Raw genomic sequence first — 23,871 nt, forward strand, 5'->3', positions numbered from 1 at the left:
TGGCACTGAGTTAAAGATCATCAGAATTATCAGAATTACCAAAGTTCAAAGTGCCATAACTTTGTCAAAAATGATCGAAACGTCGTGAAGTTCGAACCTGATCTGTAACTTATCATGAGGAAACCATGTACCAAGTTTGAAATCATTAGCATTATGCGTTTAGAAAAAAGTCCGGAAAGCTGTTCTTTGCGTGACGGATGGACGGACTGACGGACTGACGGAGGGACGGCGTGCAAACCTATAGTCCCCTCCGGTGTACACCGGTAGGGGACTAATAACTAGGTCGCTGAGTTAAAGCGTGGCAGAACAAGCACCGATAATGAACACACATCCAGTCATCCTGTTGAGGTGGTGTAGGGGAAGTAGTGGGGGAGACTCAAGACTCCAATGACCGGACACAGGTTTTACAAAAGGTCTGGTTTATTAACTGGTTATTCACTTCATTCCAATTACCAAATAATACCGCTTAATTCAATGGACCAGGTTAACTCTTTTCGCATGGTCCTTCTCGTTCGGCCGATGTTCCTCCGCCACTCCCGTCGGGCAGAGGGTCTGATGATGAGTCCTCGTCCGTTCCGTCGGTCAGAGCTTCTGCTCACAAGTTCCCTTGACTCAACGTTTGCTCTCGTTTATATGGACAAACTGGACTTAATCCCCTGTCCGCTGAACGTTAATCCTTTCTCCGCTAATGCCCCGAGGTCATGCATGCACCAAGTCCTGGCATCAGCTCGCTCCCCTCCTGCTGTGAGTTCCGTTTACCAAACGATAGGGGGGTGCTCCAGCCAGGGGCTGTGACCAGGTGGACAAGAGATTATCATGTTCGGGCACATTCCTGACACTCATTTACGAACTCGTCTTTCACAGAGTTTGCAGGTAAAATGTATCTGCTTCGTTACCAGTGTTAATTAATAAGTTACCAGTGCCAATTAATAAGTTACATTGAGTTACACTTCCACAATTCCCTCATCTTTTTGTTTTTGTTTATATTAACCATTAATCTAAACATCAATATAAGTAAACAATCAATCACTACAAGTAAACATCATTACAAGTATAAGTAAATAATCAATCACTTTGGTAATCAAATTCCCTTGGGCATACACCGTCATCCTGCAAGAATCACAAAACATTTCGTTGGTCATTGACTCCTTCCATATCGTTCAATCTATTGCATTTGCATCACAAATATATTTTCAAAACAACACTTCACCATCACCAAGATACAACAATTTCACTTCATTTTCAAGTTTTGTAAAGCATCTGCACCATCTGGCAAAAAACGTTTGCCTCCACACAAATGTTGACTTTGTTTGAAAGGAAGGGCTGATCACTTGTGTTTGAATTCAGGTATGAAACATTTTCTCCTAATGTCTTCATAGCTCCTGCACTACTTCGTGTAGGATTTCACTGTTGTGGTAACATTGCGGAGTCATAGACTGACCCTGCTCTCCTTGTAGCATTCTTGCCACTTTTTGCTGTAAACCATTGTAATTCCTGAACAAGGCCTTCACCCAGTTGTAGTCGACTTGCCTCCTCCCTCATTGTGAGTGGGCAGCAAGTATTGGTGTGACGTTGATTGGCCAGCAAGATGTGGAACAGGGATGCCGGATGCATCCACAATGATGTTGGGACCATGGTGTTCAGGTCATCCATGGTCCATACCAGGAGTGGCCCGCAGAATCGTGCACAGCTGTTGTGAAAAGGCACAGCCATTGCTTTGCAGCTCCATGCTGGCTCCCCGGAAGTTGGTGAAGTAATAACATATGTCCCCGCATTTCACAGAGGTTGCAGGTAAAATGTCGTTGTCCTGCAACTTCTGATGTGATGAATGTTCGAAGCCTTCGAACAAGAGTAAGTGATCGCCTTTCTTTCATATGTTGCAGTGTGATCCAGGCAAATGGTCACATTAATTTCCTTGGTGAAGGTAAGCATTCATCTCCAAGTTACACGGGAGAATGTCTTCATCATTCTTTGAGAAAGAGGGTGTATGCCATGATTAACTTCATTTTTAGCCACAAATTTTCTTTCTCGAACTTCTTCCCAATTCCGTTAGCACTCCCTTCAAAATGTGATCTCGTCTTATCCTTATGCTCAGTCACATCTGAATCTGCTTTCCGCACACACTGAATCAGATAGGGTACATCTTACCATGAAATCAGCATAATCATGTATATCTTCCGACAGTTTCACATTCAACAATTTGTTGTTTTTCCTTAACACATTCAAAAAGTTCTATTCATTTATATGCGTCACACAAATAATATTCAATCAGGTATGTATTTCACTACTAAACTAAGAATAGCATCCACAATTGCTTTCAGGTTAATATAGTTCAAAAATTAACTCATGCAGGTATTTTAGCACTACTCTAAGAAAATAAATTGTATATGATTACAATCACAAACGGGAATATCTAATTCCCAACAACAATTTTCCCAAACCAACGAATTAAGCATAATGTATTATTACCATAATTCCTCTCCACTTTTCTTTTTCCTTTTTTTTTTTTTTTTTTTTTTTTTTCCTAACAGTGTGTCACTCGTGGTGATATGAGTTCACTGATATTGTAATTGACACAACTCATAACATTGTCGTTATGCCATTATCTTAATTCTACTGTATTCATTTGCAACATCACTTGATTTAATCTTTTAATCTCAGTATTTATGTCGCCATAAACGTCTTCCTTTTCTGGTTCCACATTTCTTTCCTCATTTGTCACTTCATGCGTTATCATCGTGTTGTTGGTTACCTTATTCAAACACACCGTCACTAAGGCTTTCAAGCAAGCCACCACTAAAACAATTGCCAATATAACTACTAAACCAACAAACAAATATTGGAGTATCTTAGCTACCGCCCCTCCAAATGTGTTTCCCAACCATGCAAAGGCACCCCCTTTTATATAACCGTGGTATCTTGCTCCCTCTTGTCTGATTGTATCGGCTATGTTATAAATTTCTTCTGACTCATCAGGTATGTACGTACAGCAATCTGTACCAATGACTGCACATGTACCTCCTTTTTCTGCTAACAGCATATCTAATGCCATACGATTTTGTAATGCCATCGTTCTTGTTGCTGCCAGCTCTCTTGTAAGTTTTTCCAATCCACTTGCTGTTTTATTTGCCAACTTCTCCATAGCCAATGCCATGTGCCTGAGTTCTCACCCTGCCTTCTAGGTTCCATAAAATGGAAATATTACCATTCCAATCCATTCCCCCATGCTAATAGTTCTTTTCTGCCTAGAATGCAGGATATGCGTTGGTGACTTTGTTAACAGGCGCATGTGTGGAAGCACAAACCCAAGAAAACATGATCCTGACCATGTCAGTGGGAGATACGCATACGCCTTGTGTCCACATATAAAATATGTATTATTATAGGTCCATGTCGTATCTGACATCCAAGTTCCTTCCCAATACAAAGATATCATCTTTAAGCTAGTGTCCTTTACTGGGACAAGCAATCTCATATAGCCCAACTCGTAACTATAATGGTGGCAGGTGGAGTTTCCCATCAACTTATTATTCTCTGTGGTTCGATGTCGGATGAAACATAGGAGCCCTTTTATTTGTTGTTGAATAGTTACGTAAGGGGGCATAACTTCATTGTCATATTTAGGCCTATAACTGTCTTCAAATTCCTCACATTGATATCCCCCTTTTTCCCAACTAGCATCCCCTAGCATCATCGACATTGGTAAATCAGGTCGTATTGTTGCTACCAACCTCTGTGGGAAGCGACTACATAATTCATCCCAACCAAAAGGAACTGCCTCCAATGGTACTCCGTTCTCACTAGAATGCGGCATTTGTGTGCATATCCAACAATTACTTTCATTTGCTATATCAGCCCTTGTGTGGGCTAAATGTAAAAAAGTATTAATCCCGTGTAATCCATCGGGTTCTAAAGGTGTGTCCCTTTCTTCCATTAAACTTCTTTTTTGCTTATGTCGTCCCGCATAATCATATATCTGTATGTCGGCCACCAATGTTGCGTTTTGTTCTCTTATTACCCCGAAACAATGTATGCAACACAGAGTCCCCACTACAAGAGAACTCATTCCTAGGATGAATATCACCATTTTCAAGGAGTATCCGAAGTAGAAGTCTCTGTTTTCCCCTGATTTGTCGGCTTGTCTTGATAAGGTCTTTCCCTTTGTCCCACCTGTAGCCATCTGTAAAACATGTGAGCTACCCCTTGTATATGTTCACACCTCTAACATAATTATATGTCCATGACATTCAACATTATATACCAAACTTCCTAACCTTTGTAAGCTTCCTAACAGGTAAATAAAGAAAAATCCCTTAATATGTAGCATAAATCAGATTATTTGTCTTACCCTGATCCCCCTATCTCCCGGGGTTGAACTCAATCCCCTTGGTCATGAGTGTAGTTGTGATACAATTTTTTTACTCATGTTGTATTAATATCAGCCGGTAATTGTATGTCATGTAGGCAAATAAATGTCACTATCCCAAGTAGGAATATCACATGTTGAAAATGTAATGTTTATCAATGCAAGGGGTGTTAAAATGTAATTCAAATGACTGTAAATCACAACTATCATTTATCTGCCACTGAATGTTCTGCTGGGCTGCTAGGTGCAGCCTCATTTTCTGTGGGATCGTCCACCTTAGCCCCATGTGCTTGTTTGCAATGAGGGGCATGAATCCAACTTTCTATTTTGGGTCCATATTTTTCCTATTCTTATCAATATCCTATGGTTTGTCATTTCGTTCCAAGATACCGCAACCAAAGGTTTTAACCAAAGCTCTACCAAACTATTTCCAATTTGAACAAAAATGCCAGTGAAACGATGATTCGAAGAATTAACTTCAAGGGGTCAATAAATTTATTCTATAGCCAGATCTAATTTTCCCATCCAATAGTTTGCCTTGCCACAGTTTGCCTTGCCCTATGATGTCACATTGAAATTACCCTTTCAGTTCCCACCATAATTTATCCAAATTTGACTACACACCCATTTGCATGTCAGTCGACCACTGACCTATCAATCATGCGGAACACTAGTCCGAAATTCCCACCTGATCATCATGTGACCCTTGTCACTTGGTTTCAAAAATTTGCAAAGCAATTGTTCCAACTTTGTAAATTTAAAATTGTGTGCCCAACATAAAAGATCCAATTTCGGCATGTGATCAATTAATTACTAATTTGCTTACAAGCAAAAGAAAAAAATGAATAATTCTTGCTCCGAAAACTTTTCAGACCCAAGAATCATCGACAGTTATTCATGTTTGTCCAGTAATCTAATTTGTTGAGGCCAATCGTCATTTGGGATTTGTCGTAATGAAGGCCTAATCATTGTCTGAGGTACCGGTAAGCACTGGTACCCTTGATCTTGGTTTGCCCCATGAACTTGTCTTCCTGTTGACATATGGACATCTTCTTCTCCAATGTCCCATCTTTCCACACTCGAAACACCGGTTTCTGTCGTTGCCTGATCTGTGCACCTGTGCACTTGTATTGCTGGGCTGCATCTCTACATCCCTGAGTTGCCACTGCAATCTCTCGTTATCTCCTGAAACACGAAAAAATTCTCTGTACCGTCCTTTTTGGGGAGACAACTGGAAATCAGATGGGACAACTGTCACTTTCATTCCTAATTTCGAGGGCAGTTGTGCATTTGTCTCCTCCTCTGTATCCTGTATCCTTTTTATTTTAAGTTCTAGATCCGTTATCCGTTCTTGCTGTTCCCGTTGTCTGGATTCACCATCCCAAAGATGGAATGCAAGCCAGTCTACCGTTAGATTCTGTCTCTTCCTGGCTTTCAATCTTTGTTCCAATCTTTCCAATCGACTTCGCTCAAATGTACCATCTCTTGGAAACTCCTCATCATGTCCCTTTGTCCACAAATACCAATTCTCGACCTGCCTTATAGCTTCGGCACCATAACGGTCGTACATATGATGTGTACAAGTACCTTTTTGTGGAATCTCTGGTTGTCCTTGTGTATTCTTGCAGGCTCCATTTCCCATTCTGCCTTTTATCAAAGTAGCGTTGGATGTGTTGTAGCTTGTTCCAGGTTCCTCTAAAGCTTCACTCGTACCTCCAGGAAGGATCTCTCCACCTGTTCACACGGTGATTTCCAGAGAATCTCCCTCAGCTGTGGCTTTTGCACAATCCAATCTCACAGATCAGTATTTGCAGATGAGCCGGAGGGTCAGTATGAAATGGGTGAATCCTCAGGTGTCCGCTCTGTTGACGGGGAAATCACACAATGGTAACCGCACATATATATCTGTATATAAACTCACCACCTTGCTCAATTTTCCCAGGTTGTCTCCACATTGATAATATCTCGCAAAGATATCAAAGCTTCTTTCTTGAGACCGCATTTTCATCAATCAAACAATCAATATATTCAATTCAATTTATTCAGTTCAATTTATTCAGTTAAATTTATTCAATTAAATTCAATCAATTAGATTCAATCAATCAACAATTCAATCAATTATTCAATTTCAATTAATTCATCAATATTCATCAATAAATCAAATAAATCATTTTGAATGACTCCTTGCATAAGTCCTTTCCCCAATGATGTCAGGACAGGTCCATCCATTGACTGAGATCGAATCTCATCGGTCGTCACCTCTGGTTCGTACCTCATGTCAATTGATGAATCACCGTCCTGTCCTAGGGTCATTTCTGACATATTTCCCCATTTTGCCTGGTCTCCACAAATTTTCTTTGCAACCACTAAAGGCAGCTCATCCTTCATTCGTGAGACAAGAATATCCAATCATATCATTCAACTTCTTCCATAAATGTGAAGAATATCCAATCCATAAAAAAATGGCAAGAATATCCAATCATATCATTCAATGTACCATCCGTGATATTTGTTTGCTCATTCACTATTCCTGATTCGTCATCAAGGATCTCCATCATCACACAGCGTACTTAATTCCGCATTTTAATGAGAATTCAACAGGAATTTACGACTCAAAGGAAAAAGAACGAGCAGACCTTTTGCAGGACGATCGTTACAAAAATCGTTACATATATTAAAGTATTTATAATGTCGACAAATCATATCTTAATTCTTACAAAATTTGGTTCTTTGAATAAATCACAGCACCGGGAGAACCAGCTCAAAAAAATGGATCTTTGTGTTTATTCAGCACCCTAGTAATTGGTTCTTTGTGTACTAATTACACAGCACCCAGGCCCCGCTCATATGGATCTTTGTGCAGCGCTGCACAGCACCTGAGCAAAAGGGGTTTCATCTACATTTTCCCTATCCGGTGTACCATCCGTGATATTTGTTTGCTCATTCACTATTCCTGATTCGTCATCAAGGATCTCCATCATCACACAGCGTACTTAATTCCGCATTTTAATGAGAATTCAACAGGAATTTACGACTCAAAGGAAAAAGAACGAGCAGACATTTTGCAGGACGATAACTGGAATTAGTCGTGAAAATATATCCAAAATACACAAAAATACACACCCACACAAATAAACAACATTTATTCCGTTTAACAGAACAAACATTTCCTCTATCATGACATGCATGTCTTCAAAATTATATGACCAAGAGAAAAAGTAAAATTAATTAAAAACTGCGGGCAGTGATGATCCGGGGACCATACCGCTCCATCCTGATTGGACGAGTGCGTGCTAGAGTCGTTAACAACGACAGTCCAGATCCGATTGTTCAAAATTTCAACTCAATCGATCGAAAAATGAACGCAGGGATGCATTTTAAAGGTGCAGTGGCACTAACTGAGTTGCCACGAATATGGCCACGAAATTGCCAATATGGCCATCACAAAATATTTTCCTTAATCAATTGGCTCATAGCATAACCAATCTGCAAGTATTTCATCCGAAGATGTATCTCTGAGGACTTTTAATTAAATAAGTCATTTATAAATCAACGAGTTAATTTATTAAATGATTAATCAATAAATCAAAATTTTCCTTGACAGCCACATCACTTGGTCAGTGTCATGTCCAAATATCAGCTTCCTTACTCAAAAGGTGCCTGAGTTAATGTAATGTAATTACTGTAATAAGATTACTGCAATTACTGTAATGATTACTGTAATTACTGTAATTACCGGAACTGTAATTACTGTAATTACCTCGTGAATAACTCGTGAAATAACTCGTGAATTCTTATCCGATTTACTTAACATTTGAGTGTCCCCAAAACGTTGGAGCAAAACGTTGCAACAACGAAAGTGAAACGTTGTAGCGACGTTGTGGAAACGTCAGCAAAACATAACATTTGAATGTTCCCAAAACGTTGGAGCAAAACGTTGCAACAACGAAAGTGAAACGTTGTAGCGACGTTGTGGAAACGTCAGCAAAACACAACATTTGAATGTTCCCAAAACGTTGGAGCAAAACGTTGCAACAACGAAAGTGAAACGTTGTAGCGACGTTGTGGTAACGTCAGCAAAACACAACATTTGAATGTTCCCAAAACGTTGGAGCAAAACGTTGCAACAACGAAAGTGAAACGTTGTAGCGACGTTGTGGAAACGTCAGCAAAACACAACATTTGAATGTTCCCAAAACGTTGGAGCAAAACGTTGCAACAACGAAAGTGAAACGTTGTAGTGACGTTGTGGAAACGTCAGCAAAACACAACATTTGAATGTTCCCAAAACGTTGGAGCAAAACGTTGCAACAACGAAAGTGAAACGTTGTAGCGACGTTGTGGAAACGTTAGCAAAACTCAACATTTGAATGTTCCCAAAACGTTGGAGCAAAACGTTACAACAACGAAAGTGAAACGTTGTAGCGACGTTGTGGAAACGTTAGCACAACCCAACATTTGAATGTTCCCAATTTATCCCATTAAAATCCCATTAAATCCCATTAAAATCTTATTAAAATCCCATTAAAATCTTATTAAAATCCCATTAAAATCCTATTAAAATCCCATTAAAATCTTCAGACAAAACACTAGCAATATTATTCCTAGGACTAAAATTACCAGGACCATTATCAAACATTTATCAAAATATTAGGACCATCATCAAACCAATGAATGACTCAATCCTTTAATGACTACATCCAAACCCAGACATTTTGAGTTCCGTAACTTTAATACTTCAAATTTTCCATTCCTTCCCTTCCTGATCCTTAGATGTAGGGATGGGTTCTTTTTAGGATCATGTTGCATCGAGCATTATTTCCAAAACAGTGTGAACATTAAACCACACCATTACCTCTGACATCCCACCATTTACACCAGCTTTTCCATGATGTCGCGATATGACCCCTTAATCCCACAAAACTCTTCGTTGCTTTGACATCCAATATGAAAATTCTCATTTAACCCGTTCAAAGAATGTCCATTTCGCTAAATCGAACCAACCACAACCTTCGCCATTAATATCTATTGTAAGCGTGCCGAATCAGTAAGCATCACCCCTCCTATGAGCCTCGACCAGAGGGTGGTTGTTACTCACAAACACTCGTCGCTAGCTGTTCCATTGTCTGCCGATTCCCACTCTGCTGCCGATTTCCACTGAGCCATCAGAGTGGAATTTGGAATTTTTTATTTCTCTGAGCTCATGAAAGTGGTGACAATGGGTGGTCTGCCATTGCTTTCCACAAAAGCATCTTTCACCTTTCAATAAAATATTTGTACCAACCAAATCTGCGAGTATGGGGCGCAGAGAAAATACACAAAAAGCAACAGCCCTGGCTTTGCTTCCTGGAAGCTTCCTGCAAAACGCTTTGCTTCTCGCAAAACGTCCGCCTATGGGAACTAGAGGGAGGGGAGGGAGAAGGAGCGGGAGCAAGAGACAGGGTGCCGGAATGGACATGAGGGACAATGAGGGACAGTGAGGGAGTGTTGGTATGCAATTTTCATCCCACGGATCCTATGGACCCACGGCTTTCGTCCTACACAATTCTGTTTAATTTGTCTAAATCTGACCAGTCGTTCCAAAGATATAAGCCGTTTTGTCGCAATACCATAAATTGGAATGAGGTAAAATATATATATATAAATATAATTCCATTTCCCGGCTCCCTGTCGCACGCCGAGCAAGTCGAGTGCTTTGAACAAGTGCAAAAAAAAAAAAAAAAACTACTTTACACGTGTACGGGTGTGTAAACGAGTGTACCGGCCTTACACGTCTTGGAAGCAAATGGTTGCATGGTGCACGCATGCTCCGTTTGCTCCCAGGTCACAGTAAGGCCTTTAATGACCAGCGCCGACCTGGTGCATTTTATTTAGACAGCGCAAAAAATACGTATTTACAGAAATCATTTAGAAAAACACGAATAATAGGTACAATCGTTTATCGAAGTACCATTCGTGACTTCATATCATCTATATCGCGGCATCGGTGCGCAAGGAACCCCCAGGACCACCTCCTCCCCCATGTATGTACAAAACTATTTCCAAGTTCGTAAATCATATTGGACAAAAACAAGCCACACTCACCTTTTAAAGACTTGTTTGTACAATTGATGTCAGCGGTGCCTCCAAATTGTAGGGGAAGTAGTGGGGGAGACTCAAGACTCCAATGACCGGACACAGGTTTTACAAAAGGTCTGGTTTATTAACTGGTTATTCACTTCATTCCAATTACCAAATAATACCGCTTAATTCAATGGACCAGGTTAACTCTTTTCGCATGGTCCTTCTCGTTCGGCCGATGTTCCTCCGCCACTCCCGTCGGGCAGAGGGTCTGATGATGAGTCCTCGTCCGTTCCGTCGGTCAGAGCTTCTGCTCACAAGTTCCCTTGACTCAACGTTTGCTCTCGTTTATATGGACAAACTGGACTTAATCCCCTGTCCGCTGAACGTTAATCCTTTCTCCGCTAATGCCCCGAGGTCATGCATGCACCAAGTCCTGGCATCAGCTCGCTCCCCTCCTGCTGTGAGTTCCGTTTACCAAACGATAGGGGGGTGCTCCAGCCAGGGGCTGTGACCAGGTGGACAAGAGATTATCATGTTCGGGCACATTCCTGACACTCATTTACGAACTCGTCTTTCACAGAGTTTGCAGGTAAAATGTATCTGCTTCGTTACCAGTGTTAATTAATAAGTTACCAGTGCCAATTAATAAGTTACACTGAGTTACACTTCCACAGTGGCAATGCCAGAAATAGTGAATCAGATGGATGAAGTTACGATGGAAGACAGACGAGTAACCATCAGGCACATTAGCTGACACATTGGTTGTCAGTTTTGGTTTGGTTTAATCAATCCTCAGACAATTTGGGCATGGCAAAGGTGTCAGCACGGTATGCTCCCCGAATGCTGCCAGTGGACCAGAAAAGAGCTCGACTGGACATTTTACATGAACTGTTGGACCGTTTTCATGCTGATCCAGATGACTTCCTCCAGTGGATTCTGACACAGGATGAGACATGTTCACCACTTTGGTCCTGAGACCAAGCAACAGAACATGCAGTGGAAACACACAGCGTCCCCACACCCTCGTATGTTCAAGAGGACATCATCAGCCGGAAAGGCCATGGCCATTGCGTTTTGAGATTGTGACTGTGTGATAATGGTAGACTTCTTAGAAAAGGTAAATACAGTACTGTTAACAAGGAGAATTATTCTGATGATCATCCATTAGGTTTGATTATGTCATCTGTGAATAAATGTGGAGAGAATTGTGTATTGGTTAAATAATTTGTTACTCTTTCAGAGATAACATGAACCAACTGGGGGAAGATTTGGAGAAACAGGAAAAGAAAATCACTGACAGGAAGGGAGACATTGATGATACTGAGTTGCAGTTGGACGAGCTGGAAAGGAATTCACGTAACCTCAATGCCACGGCCAGGAGCATCATGAGGCAGCTGATGTTGCTGCTCAATTCTGACTACAGGAGTAAGCAACGTGAAGTGAAGCTGATTTCACCCAGATGAGGAAGTAGTGGTTGATATGGCGTATTTCTGATGGATTACATGTTTGCGTGCATAAAATGGGCAAACTTAACAAGATGACTAACAAAGCTTCTTGGAAAGCATTTTTTCAATAAGAGGCTTCATAATTAAATATGAGTTCCCTTAAAAGGGACTTCAATGCAGGAGGAGGCCATTAGGCCCATGGCAGCTTGTGCTATTGTTGTTTGTCATGCTCATCCTTTATAAATGCTGAGCATCAAGAAAGGAAGCAAGTTATTCCTCACAAAAGAAATGTTTAATTCATGTTCTTCCTTTATTTCTTCTTGTGGCCATCTTTAGACGCTTTTACCAGCATCCGCCGAGCATCAGAGGAGTCTCAGAGTTTGGAGGATCAAGCTAAAATAATGGTTTCGGGACCAGGTGGAGTAGTTTCATTGTCCAAAGGAATCCGTGAAAGAGTGAAAGATCTGATGGAGGGAACAAATGGTGTCCAGGAGTCTCTAAACAAGATGCAGAGCAAGCTGGACGTCTTTCGGAAGGAGGCAGAGAAGTTGGATTTGAAGAGCATCAATGAGAAGGTAAGCAAGGTGGTCAAGGGATGTTAAGTAAGAGGACGAATAACTCACAGCTCGTAATATTGAAAATGAATCTGACCAATTAATTTCCCTATGATTGTCACCTGTTCATCATCATTCAAATTGAACATCTTGTTTTCGGTCCTACCATGTCTTCCTTAGTCTAACATTCTTTTTTTTTTCTTTGCACCAAGCTGTGCGGTTCTCCCACTGCTGAGCGCTGTGAAGATTCCCGCTGTGGAGGTGCTGGGTGCAGGGATAGCCAAGGCAAGATGGCATGTGGAGGGCCGGGATGCTCTGGGGCCACAACACTCGCATCCGATGCTTTCAAAATGGCGGACGACACTGCGGGCTTGCTCAGGAATGCCCAATCCCAGCTTCAAGACCTGGGGAACAAGGTCTTAACAGTTTCTTTAACTTGTTTCATCTCACTACGATACAATAAAATAATGTATTGTCTTCAACTCAAGCCAAACTGATTTTATAGGTAATCAGGACAATGTTACTAAATCAAGGACATTCATCATCAAAGACGGGTTTTTTCTCAGCATTTTACGACAACAAATAATAAGGAACTAGCACTGTTTCTACTATAAGGATTCTTCCGGTCTACCATCAGGTATACTCACAACCTCTAACTATGACACATTAATATGTCAGAGGAAATTCCTGGAATGGAGTAAGCTTTGTTTGTCCAAAGTGTAGTAATGTCCTGTGTGTGTGTGTGTGTGTGTGTGTGTGTGTGTGTGTGTGTGTGTGTGTGTGTGTGTGTGTGTGTGTGTGTGTGTGTGTGTGTGTGTCTTTGGTTGTTTTCTCCATATGTAGGTTTCAGAAGGTGGAAAGGTGGTGCCAGGTATCAAAATATCTGCCTCCGGATGTGTGTGTATATATATCTATCTATCTATCTATATATATATATACATACGTACTGTATATATATATATACATTTGTTTGTATGTGTGTGTGTGTGTGTGTTTGGAGGGGGGAGGGGGGGGGCGTGAGGGTATGTATGCGTGTGTGTGTGTGTGTGTAGATGTGTGTGATGTGTGATCTACCTCCAGGGCTACAATGAATGGAGTCATATATGAACGTCAATGATTGGTTACATCTCAACCAATCGAATATCTATGGATAAATTTCTAGCAATAAAATCAAGATCACTATCTTCAATGAAAAAATAATGGATGAGGTTTGGCAAGTCATTCACAGATTCGTTGGAGATGCTGATGAAGAAGTAGTCCACATTCAACACATGGAAGCAATTATAATTGTCATGGGCATGCAGTGGAAAAGGCCATTTATTTTAAGAAACCATGTCTTGACTTATTCTGTCCGTCCTGATGGTGATATAAGACTGCTGATGCATTTGGCCAGCTCAGATTTGTTATCTAAGTTCGTTCTCAGGTGTGGTTACGTGATGTTGGTTTCATTTGTTCGACTGACTACGATCTGTTACCTATCCGCCTGGATGGTTCCCCTTTTGCCTCGCTGAACTCACCGATATGGTAAACCAACCTCGGGGTGGAAGATCTGGGCAGAGCTGAGAATTGCAAATGGCATTCGGGGCCTCTTAGACATACCGTCGTCTCAGAGTTATCCAGAGGTGATAAATTCATGATTCATGAATAAATGATAAATGATAAATCATGATAAATTCATTCATGATAATATTGAAGTACATAACATGCATTTTTATTATTTTTCTTTTTTACTGATTAAATTTTATTTTTTGCAAGCAAAACATTTGAGTGACCAAGTGGAATTGGTCGGGTGAAGAACGAGCTTTCACTATCAAAGCTTTTTACAAGAATAATGGTAGTGCAACTGCTGCACAACGTCAATTCAAACTCCATTTCAATGTTCAACGTCATGGAAATGTGCCGTCTGTTCATGCTATCAAGTTATGGGTTCAGAAGTTTGAGAGGACCGGTTCAACTTTAAAAGAGAAACCGCCTGGAGCACCCAAATCAGTAAGAACGGCACAAAACATTGAGCGTGTAAAGGAGTCAGTTTTGAGAAGTCCGCATCGCTCCAGCCGAAAGCATGCATCAGCCTTAATAATTTCTCAAACTTGACTAGGCCGCATATTGCATAAGGATTTAAACTTTTATTCCTAAAAAATTCAAACTGTCCAGAAATTAAGCCAAGATGATGAGATTGCCCGCAATAATTTTTGTGAGGGAATGCTTTCATTTATGGACGGAATTGAAAACCAAAACATTGCTAACAATTTGTTAATGTCTGATGAAGCACATTTTCATCTGTGTGGCTCTGTCACCAAGCAAAATACTCGTTTTGGGGCAGCCGAAAACCCAAGAGAAATACACACGAAACAGTTACACAGTCCCAAAGTCACAGTGTAGTGTGCACTTTCGTCGTTCGGCATCGTAAGGCTTTACTTCTTTGAGAACGACAACGGACATGCCGTCACTGTTACTGCAGCTCGATATACCGATACGGTTTCTAACTTCCTCTCCAGAGAATTAAACAGATTTGCAGAAGTGAGCCCAATGATGTGGTTTCAGCAAGACGGTGCAACCTCCCACACCGCCAGAGTGTCCATGACTACTTTAAGGGCGCTCTTTCCAAAGCATTTCATTTCCAGAAACAGCGATATTCCATGGCCAGCAAGGTCACCCAATTTGACTGCATGTGATTATTTATTGTGGTCATATCTGAAGGACAAAGTGTATGTTAACCGTCCACAAACTCTTCATGAACTTAAGGAAAACATCAGACGTGAAATCAATGATATTGACATGGCCATGTTGCAGAACGTCATGAATAATTGGCGGCCAAGATTGGAGGAATGTGTCAGACGAAATGGTGCGCATCTCCTAGATGTTCTTTTCCACAAATAAATGGCATGTTATGAAATTCACTTTCTTGAAAAATTTATTTTTAAATACAACTTTTTGTTACCTATACACGAGTGTTAAAAATAACCATATTTCTGGCTCACCCTGAAGATATACTGTGCATTCAGGAAGGAATTCAGACCCCTTCACGTTTTTTCACATTTTGTTATGTTGCAGCCTTATGCTGAAATCGTTTAAATTCATTTTTCCCTCATCAATCTACACTCAATACCCCATAATGACAAAGAGAAAACAGGATTTTGGAAAGTTTTGCAAATTTATTAAAAAGACAAAAACTGAAATATCACATTAACATAAGTATTCAGACCCTTTGCTGTGACACTTGAAATTTAGCTCAGGTGCCGCCCATTTCTCTTGATCATATTTGAGATGTTTCTACACCTTGATTGGAGTCCACCTGTGGTAAATTCAATTGATTGGACATGATTTGGAAAGGTACACACCTGTCTATATAAGGTCTCACAGCTGACAATGCATATCAGAGCAAAAGCCAAGCCATGAGGTCGAAGGAACTGCCTGCTCAGAGAACTGAGCTCAGATTGTGTCGACTGAACTGAGCTTCAGACTCACCTGAACTGAGCTCAGAGACAGGATTGGTCGAGGCACAGATCTGGGGAAGCCTACAAAAAAAATCTCTGCTGCATTGAAGGTTCCCAAGAGCACAGTACAACATGCATTTTAAGGCCATTTTCCCTGCTAGAGCGGGGGTTAGCCTTGCGGTCCCCATGACAATCTTCTCCATTTTGCCCTATTTTCTGCATCTCTCCTTGTTGACCCCCTTGCCCGCATTTCTTCTTCCACCATCTTTAGCTAAGTCTTTCTCGGTCTTCCCCGTCCTCTACTTCCTTCTACATTAACTTCCATCACTCTTCTCAACCAGTCACTTTCATCCTTCCTCAACACATGACCAAACCATCTCAACCTGTTCCTCTTCACAGCATCAATCACAGGCAATATTCCCATCATCTTTCGCAATTCATCATTTGTCTTCCTCTCTCTCAACGATACTCTGCGCATCCATCGAACCATTCGCATTTCCACCCTTTCCAGCCTTCGTTGCTGCTCTACGTTAATTACCCATGTCTCGCTCCCATAAATCATAACACTTCTCACACATGCAGCATACACCTTTCCCTTCAGCTTCAGCGACACTCTCCTCCTCATCAGCACTCCACTCAGTTCCCGAAACTTCTTCCATGCACATCTCACTCGAGCAACCGTTGCCGAGTCTGATCCACCTTCTCCATTCAGCATGTCTCCGAGGTAGCAAAATGTTTTCACACCTTCCAGCTTCACGCCGTCTCCAAGATCCAACTCAACATTTCCTCCATCTGCAGCTCCCTCTGTGCACACCTTACATTTGAATGTAGCTGCCACACTGGTAAATGACCCTCTCAGACCACTACATTTTTGATGAACCCACTCAGCGCACATTGTACATTGAATGGAGTTCACTCCGACATCCTTCCTGCACACAGCACACGGCCACTTCCAAGTTCTTTCCACCTCACCACATGCTTTACCACTTGCCATCACCTTCGTCTTTCCGATATTCACCTTCAGACCTTTTGTCTCGATACATTCCTTCCACTTGTTCATCTTTTCCTTCAGTCCATCCATACTTTCCGCAATCAACACCAGATCATCTGCATACAACAACTCCCACGGTAAACCCTCCTTTACGTTCTGAGCCAGCACCTCCATCACAGCTACAAATAGTAGTGGACTTAGTACCGACCCCTGATGCACTCCCACCTTCACCTCAAACTCACCACTGTTCCCGTCCTTCGTCCTTACAGCTGTGCGCGCTCTTTTGTACATTGCCATCACTACTCCGATCAACCATTCCTCCACTCCTAACTTCCTCAATGCCCATGTCAATACTTTGCGTGGAACCCTATCAAATGCTTTCTCCAGATCAACAAACCCCAAAAACAACTTCTTCCTCTTCTCCATGTACTTCTCCTGCAACTGCCTCACAATGAAAAGTGCATCTGTCGTTCCTCTTCCTGGCATAAATCCAAACTGCATTTCGTCGATCTTCACTTTCTTCCTTATCCTCCTCTCCAACACCCTTTCCAATACCTTCATTCCACGCTCCAATAACTTTATCGCTCGGTACGAGCCACACTCCAGAGGGTCACCTTTCCCCTTGTATAGAGGGACGAGGGTACTCAGTTCCCAATCCACTGGAATGCGGCCTTCTTTCACCACCAGATTACAGATCTCTGTCATTCTCTTCACACCCCAACTTCCTGCTGCCTTCAACATATCTCCCACAACTCCCGTCGGCCCTCCCGCCTTTCTACTCTTCATTGCTTTTATCGCTTCCTCAACTTCCTTCTCAGTTATCTTCTCTGCCGGTCCTAAAACTGGGTTACTCTCTATGTTGCCATCCCATTCATTCTCTGTATTCAACAGCATTTACATATATCTTTTCCATCTTCCTTTAATTCCATCTGGGTCGACAACGATTTGTCCCACTTCATCCTTCAAGCAACTCACCCCCATCACATCACACCTCTCTTTCGCTATGTGCTTTGCAATCCTGAATACTGCTTTCTGACCCTCTTCCGAATCCAAGCGTTCTCCGAACATTTTCCTACATGCCTCCTGCGCCTTTGCTACCTCTTTCTTTGCAGCCTTCTTGGCTGCCTTATAACTTTCATGCTCTGCTGTTTCTGCTCCCGTACCCTTCGCCTTCTGCCACTCCTTGAACTTCTTCCTCTTCTCGTCAATCCTCTTTCCAACTTCATCATCCCACCACCATGTTTCCGAGTGCCTCGGTGGTCCTTTTGTCCATCCACATACCTCACCAACGGCTCCCAACAGACTAGCTTTCATTGACATCCAACCACTTTCAAGCTCAACCACATCATCCTCTACCCTACTCAGCTTCTCTTTTAATGCCTCCCTTACTGTCATGTCTTTCAACCTCCACACCTTCATTCTCGGTTGGTACTTCACCCGCCGAGCTCTCCTCGCACCTTTCACCCTTATGTCGCAGACAACCAAGTGGTGCTGTGAAACAGCCTCCTCCCCCGGGATCACCTTTGTGTCCCGGAGGTGCCCCCTATCTCGCCTACGCACCATCAGGTAGTCAACGGTTGTCGTCGACCCACCTGACGTGTATGTAACAAGCTTATTATCCTCTTTCTGGAACTGAGTATTACAAATCAACAAATCAGCTCCTTCAGCAAACTCCAAAATCCTTTCACCTTCTCCATTTCTCACACCATATCCGTAACCCCCATGAACTCCCTCAAAACCATCCATACTCCTTCCCACATGTCCATTCAGGTCTCCTCCCACCACAACAACTTCCTCATCTTTCACGTTTTCCATCAGCTTCTCTATCGCACACCAGAACTTGTCCTTCTCTTCATCGCTTCGACCAACCTGCGGAGCATATCCCGAGATGACGTTCACCAAGAGCTTTCCAATCATCATTTTCACCATCATCAACCTATCACTCACTCTAGTCACACTCACCACACTGTCTACAAACTCCTCAGAAAACAGGACACCAACACCATTCACGCCCTCCGGGCACCCTTGCCACACAAACTTGCATTTCTGTCCCTGCCTACCCTTCACCATTCTCACACCACTTCCCTTCCATCTCGTCTCTTGCACACAACATATGTCCACTCTTCTTCTGACCAATACTTCCACCACTTCTCCTGATCTCCCTGTCATTGTCCCTACATTCTATGTCCCAAACCTCAGAAACCGATCTCCACTTCGGGCTGCACCCTGCCCATATGTACTTGAAATTGTCATGGTTCTCTTTTTGAGGCAATGTTTTTATGGCCGGATGCCCTTCCTGACGCCAACCCTCTTAGTCGTCTCTTACGACACGCAGGGATACGGTCTACCTATTCTGACCAGGGTACACACTGGGAAACGTTTAAAACATGGAAATTCTGAGGGGGGGGGGGGGGGCTCCCAAGAGCACAGTGGCCTCCATAATTCTTAAATGGAAGAAGTTTGGAACAACCAGGACTCTTCTTAGAGCTGGCTGGTCGGCCAAACTGAGCAATCGGGGGAGAAGGGCCTTGGTAAGAGAGGTGACCAAGAACCCGATGGTCACTCTGGCTGAGCTCCAGAGATCCTGTGTGGAGATGGGAGAAACTTCCAGAAGGACAACCATCACTGCAACACTCCACCGATCTGGGCTTTATGGCAGAGTGGCCAGACGGAAGCCCCTCCTCAGTGAAAGACTCATCAAAGCCCACTTGGAGTTTGCAAAAAAGCACCTAAAGGACTGTCAGACTGTGAGAAACAAGATTCTGTGGTCATAGCAAAGGGTCTGAATACTTATGTCAATGTGATATTTCAGTTTGTTTTTTTTAAAATAAATTTGCATAACTTTCTAAAATCCTGTTTTCTCTTTGTCATTATGGGGTATTGAGTGTAGATTGATGAGGGAAAAAATGAATTTAAACGATTTCAGCAAAAGGCTGCAACATAACAAATGTGATAAAAGTGAAGGGGTCTGCATACTTTCTGAATGCACTGTATGTATATATATATATACAGTGGAACCTTGACCTACGAGTTTAATTCGTTCTGTGACCGAGCTCGTAACTCAATTTGCTCGTTTCTCAAATTAAATTTCCCCATTAAAAGGCATTGAAATGCTATTAATCCGTTCCAGCCCCCAAAAAACCACACCAATTTTTTTTGTTACGTGTTTTTAAATAAGAAAAATGTACTTTATAAATAACAAATAATGTATAAACAAGCACGACCTCGTATATACTGTTCATAATAAAAGAGAATGTTGTAGCGACCCATGGCCATGGGTCCCCCAAGCAAGACCGGCATCAGAATCTCCTTGCTCCAGCCGGTGACGTCTCCGGCGGGGATCCCCGGCGCCAGAGTGGCTGGTCACGTGACCGCCAAAGCGTCCCGCGCGTGCGGGTATAATGAGCTACACCTGTGGATCACGTGACCACCGAAAGAGGCGTGGCTTTCGGTTTGGGTTTTTGGTTTTGCTTTATAAGGCAGCCCGATAAACGGGCTTTTTAGTGTTCCCGAGTTGGTTTTACGAATAAACATCTTCTCGGACGAGTTTGTGCCTTGCCATCCTTTTATCCGTATTCTGCTGGAGTCCAGACTCCTTCAAAGTAAAGAAATAAACTGGTTTTATTGGCGCTGAGGAAGCGCCTCTAGCGAATGACTTCCAGCCAGTGTAACGCTAATTCCTGTCACAGGAATTCTGAGATCATATAAGTGGGCGTGGCAGTTCCTGATTGGTTCGTGTTGGGGAACGCCTTCTCGCTGCCGACGTGACGTAAATTCGCGCACGCGCACTGGTGATTGGCGCTGAGGAAGCGCCTCTAGCGAATGACTTCCAGCCAGTGTAACGCTAATTCCTGTCACAGGAATTCTGAGATCATATAAGTGGGCGTGGCAGTTCCTGATTGGTTCGTGTTGGGGAACGCCTTCTCACTGCCGACGTGACGTAAATTCGCGCACGCGCACTGGTGAAGCTTACTCGATCTTACTCGATCCCATATTACATGTACTTTCATTGCATACAAATTATACTTCCTCCTAGAAATTCCATGCCCGAACCTCAGCGCAATCCAAGAGGATTCACTTGTTAAGTGTTGTGGCGGACACGAAAGCACTGACGTGATGACATCACCCCGCACACCAAGTGGGGGTGGGCCACGCCGGGGAGAGAGGCGTGGCCTCAGGATATAGACGGGGCACGCAGCCTTGAGCAGCTTAGTGCTGCAGTTTGAATAAAGACTCTTGTATGAACCGCGTTGTCCGCTTGCTCCTTGCGTAAGCATTAGCGCGCGCAGCATCGCGCTACAGTGTATTTACCTTGAAGACCAGACTAAGATGCTGGTGGAGGTGGAGGAGATAACTTTTGCCCTTTTCGCCACACTTTCCTCGCTTTCACTTGCAGGGCGTTTCAATAAAAACCTGTCCAACGAGGTTTGTTTCTTCCTCCCCTTCAAAATGTTTCGAAAATTCTCCATCTCTTCACGGATAGAGGTCCGGAGCTTTGAAATAATCGTAACGCCCTTGGCTGGCGTTATAGCCTTTATCGACTCCTGCTTCAAAATCGTACATATCGTAGAAGTACTACGATCGTACTGCCTCGCCAAGTCGACAACACGCACACCTCGCTCATGTTTTTCGACGATTGCGTGTTTTATATCCAAGCACATCATCCTCTTCTTCTTCTCAGTACTGCCCTTGGCACTCAATTTCTTAGGACCCATGGTTAAAACTAAGAAATTTACCAAAATAACCAACATGCGAAAACAAAGCAGCAGCGATATACGGCAGAGATGCTTGCACGGCAAGATAACCACGTGACCGGAATGCTCGTTGGGCCACCTAGTGGCGGGTGGCGTAAGCTCGTAACTCAGATCTCCGCTCGCATCTCAAAGCAAAAAACCGCCCGAGCGACGGCTCGTATCTCGGAAAACTCGTAAGTTGGTGCACTCGTAAGTCAAGGTTTCACTGTATATATATATATATATATATATATATATATATATATATATATATATATATATATATATATATATATATATATATATATTGTTACGGTTCGCGGTTAAGGATGTTATATTTGCCAAGCGGAGGCCCCGCGACCTAACAGTTTCCCCGATTCACCCAAACATTGGCCCGATCGCGACACAGCTATTCAATGTGGAAAACTCTATAACGACCGAACGAGAATGAAGAAGAAGAAGACGTACAGAAGAGTAACGGGATTTATTATTACACACACAAGCAAAAAGGAGCAGTCACGGTTATGTACAGGGACATGAAAAAGCAGGTGACACAGTGAAAATTACTAGCTTATACAGACTTAATTGACTACCCAGGACAGAACAAACAGAACAAACTCACGTACACGAATGGGGAACTTGCAGGCAGGAATGGCTGGAAGGAGGAAAGTCCAATAGGTCCGGCAGCCACCGTCCCTTCGCGGCCCTGCTCAAAACCGCCGTCCCTTCGCGGCCCTGCTCAAAACCGCCGTCCAGGCCCCAAACGGCTGTCGAGTGTTGTTGCTGCTGTGGACGCTGCTGCTGGCGAGCAAGGCGACGAATAGCAGGCTTTGTGCTTCCCTGGATGATCTCTTCTCTTGGACCTCACAACCCAGCTCTCTCTTTTGCACCTCACCACGCAGCTCAGCCTTGGACCTCACAACTCAGCTCTTGTCATAGCTCATCTCCCATCTCGCAGCTCCTGGGGAACGTCCTGCGGCGGGTTATATAGGCCCCGCCCCTCAACCTTCGCGAACCTCCTTGGTGTTTCTCTCCACCCCCTCTCCAAGTCCAACCCCTTGTTCGTGGTTGGTTGAGCGGGGCTGACTCACTCCTCCCCTCTATGACGAGGTGGGGACCCGCCTTTCTTCCCCAACCCTGCCTCGTGGTCATTGGCGGCAATTGTTGGTTGGCAATGCGAATGGCAATTGACGAAAGGGGAAATGGAGGTTTTTGGGAATGGGAATGAAGGGAATCTATCTTTTTCACTCAGTGCAATGGAGTGTCATGTTAATGGAAGACAAAGCCTTAATCTAAAACACATAATAAAGATATAAGCTACTGAACAAGGGTTTTATCGTGCCCTTCAATGTGTGCTTTATGGAATTAACTACCGGGACGCCCTTTTAACCTTTACACAACACTGGAGGCAGGAGGGGCCATATTCAAGCAATATTACACAATCAAAAAATTACCATCCTCATATCCGCAACAATATATATATATATATATATATATATATATATATATATATATATATATATATATATATATATATATATATATATATATATATATATATGTATATATAAATAAAGGTGGGTGTTTGAGTGTTCCACCGTGTTTGTTTGGTGCTCTGGATTCTGGATGCAGAGGTGGTGTTGTTGTTGTTGTAGTCTGCGTTCGTACGGGGTGGTGGTATGTATGCATCCAGGTGTAGTTGCTGCATGTGGATGTGTATGTGCCCCTACTGGCCCACCTTAGCTGACCGTAACGAGGTTGAAGGGCCGAAACGGGATGATGCTGAGGACCCCGACTGAGGACCCGGTCAGTGCGGCACACTTGTGACCAGGTGTGTTTTGAACTTATATATATCTATATATATATATATCTATATATATATATATCTATATATATATATATATATCTATATATATCTATATATACCTATATATACATATATCTATATATACATATATCTATATATACATATATCTATATATACATATATCTATATATACATATATCTATATATACATATATATATATATACATATATATATATATATATACATATATATATATATATATATATATATATATATATACATATATATATAATATATATATATATATATATATATATATATATATATATATATATATATATATATATATATATATATATATATATATATATATATATATATATATATATATACACAGACTTGGCATTTAATATGGAATATTTTTTTTGTGGGGGTGAACTTACTTTTCAAGATGACTGAGAACCAAAAGTTCAT

At 42.3% G+C, this 23,871-nt stretch overlaps 1 protein-coding gene across 4 annotated transcripts in view; it reads left to right on the forward strand.

The window, feature by feature from the left end:
* LOC137425999 (laminin subunit beta-2) overlaps positions 1 to 23,871 on the forward strand; it is a 217,698-nt gene that overhangs the window by 170,017 nt on the left and 23,810 nt on the right. For all 4 annotated transcript variants that reach the window (XM_078776822.1, XM_078776824.1, XM_078776823.1 and 1 more), the window contains 3 exons: positions 11,670 to 11,854; positions 12,211 to 12,449; positions 12,641 to 12,844. In XM_078776822.1, the coding sequence (XP_078632948.1) occupies positions 11,670 to 11,854; positions 12,211 to 12,449; positions 12,641 to 12,844 (628 nt within the window). The remainder of the gene's footprint in view (positions 1 to 11,669; positions 11,855 to 12,210; positions 12,450 to 12,640; positions 12,845 to 23,871) is intronic.

Source organism: Myxine glutinosa, chromosome 4 (assembly GCF_964187855.1).
Source record: "Myxine glutinosa chromosome 4, kmMyxGlut1.1, whole genome shotgun sequence".
NCBI classification, from domain to species: Eukaryota; Metazoa; Chordata; class Myxini; order Myxiniformes; family Myxinidae; genus Myxine; species Myxine glutinosa.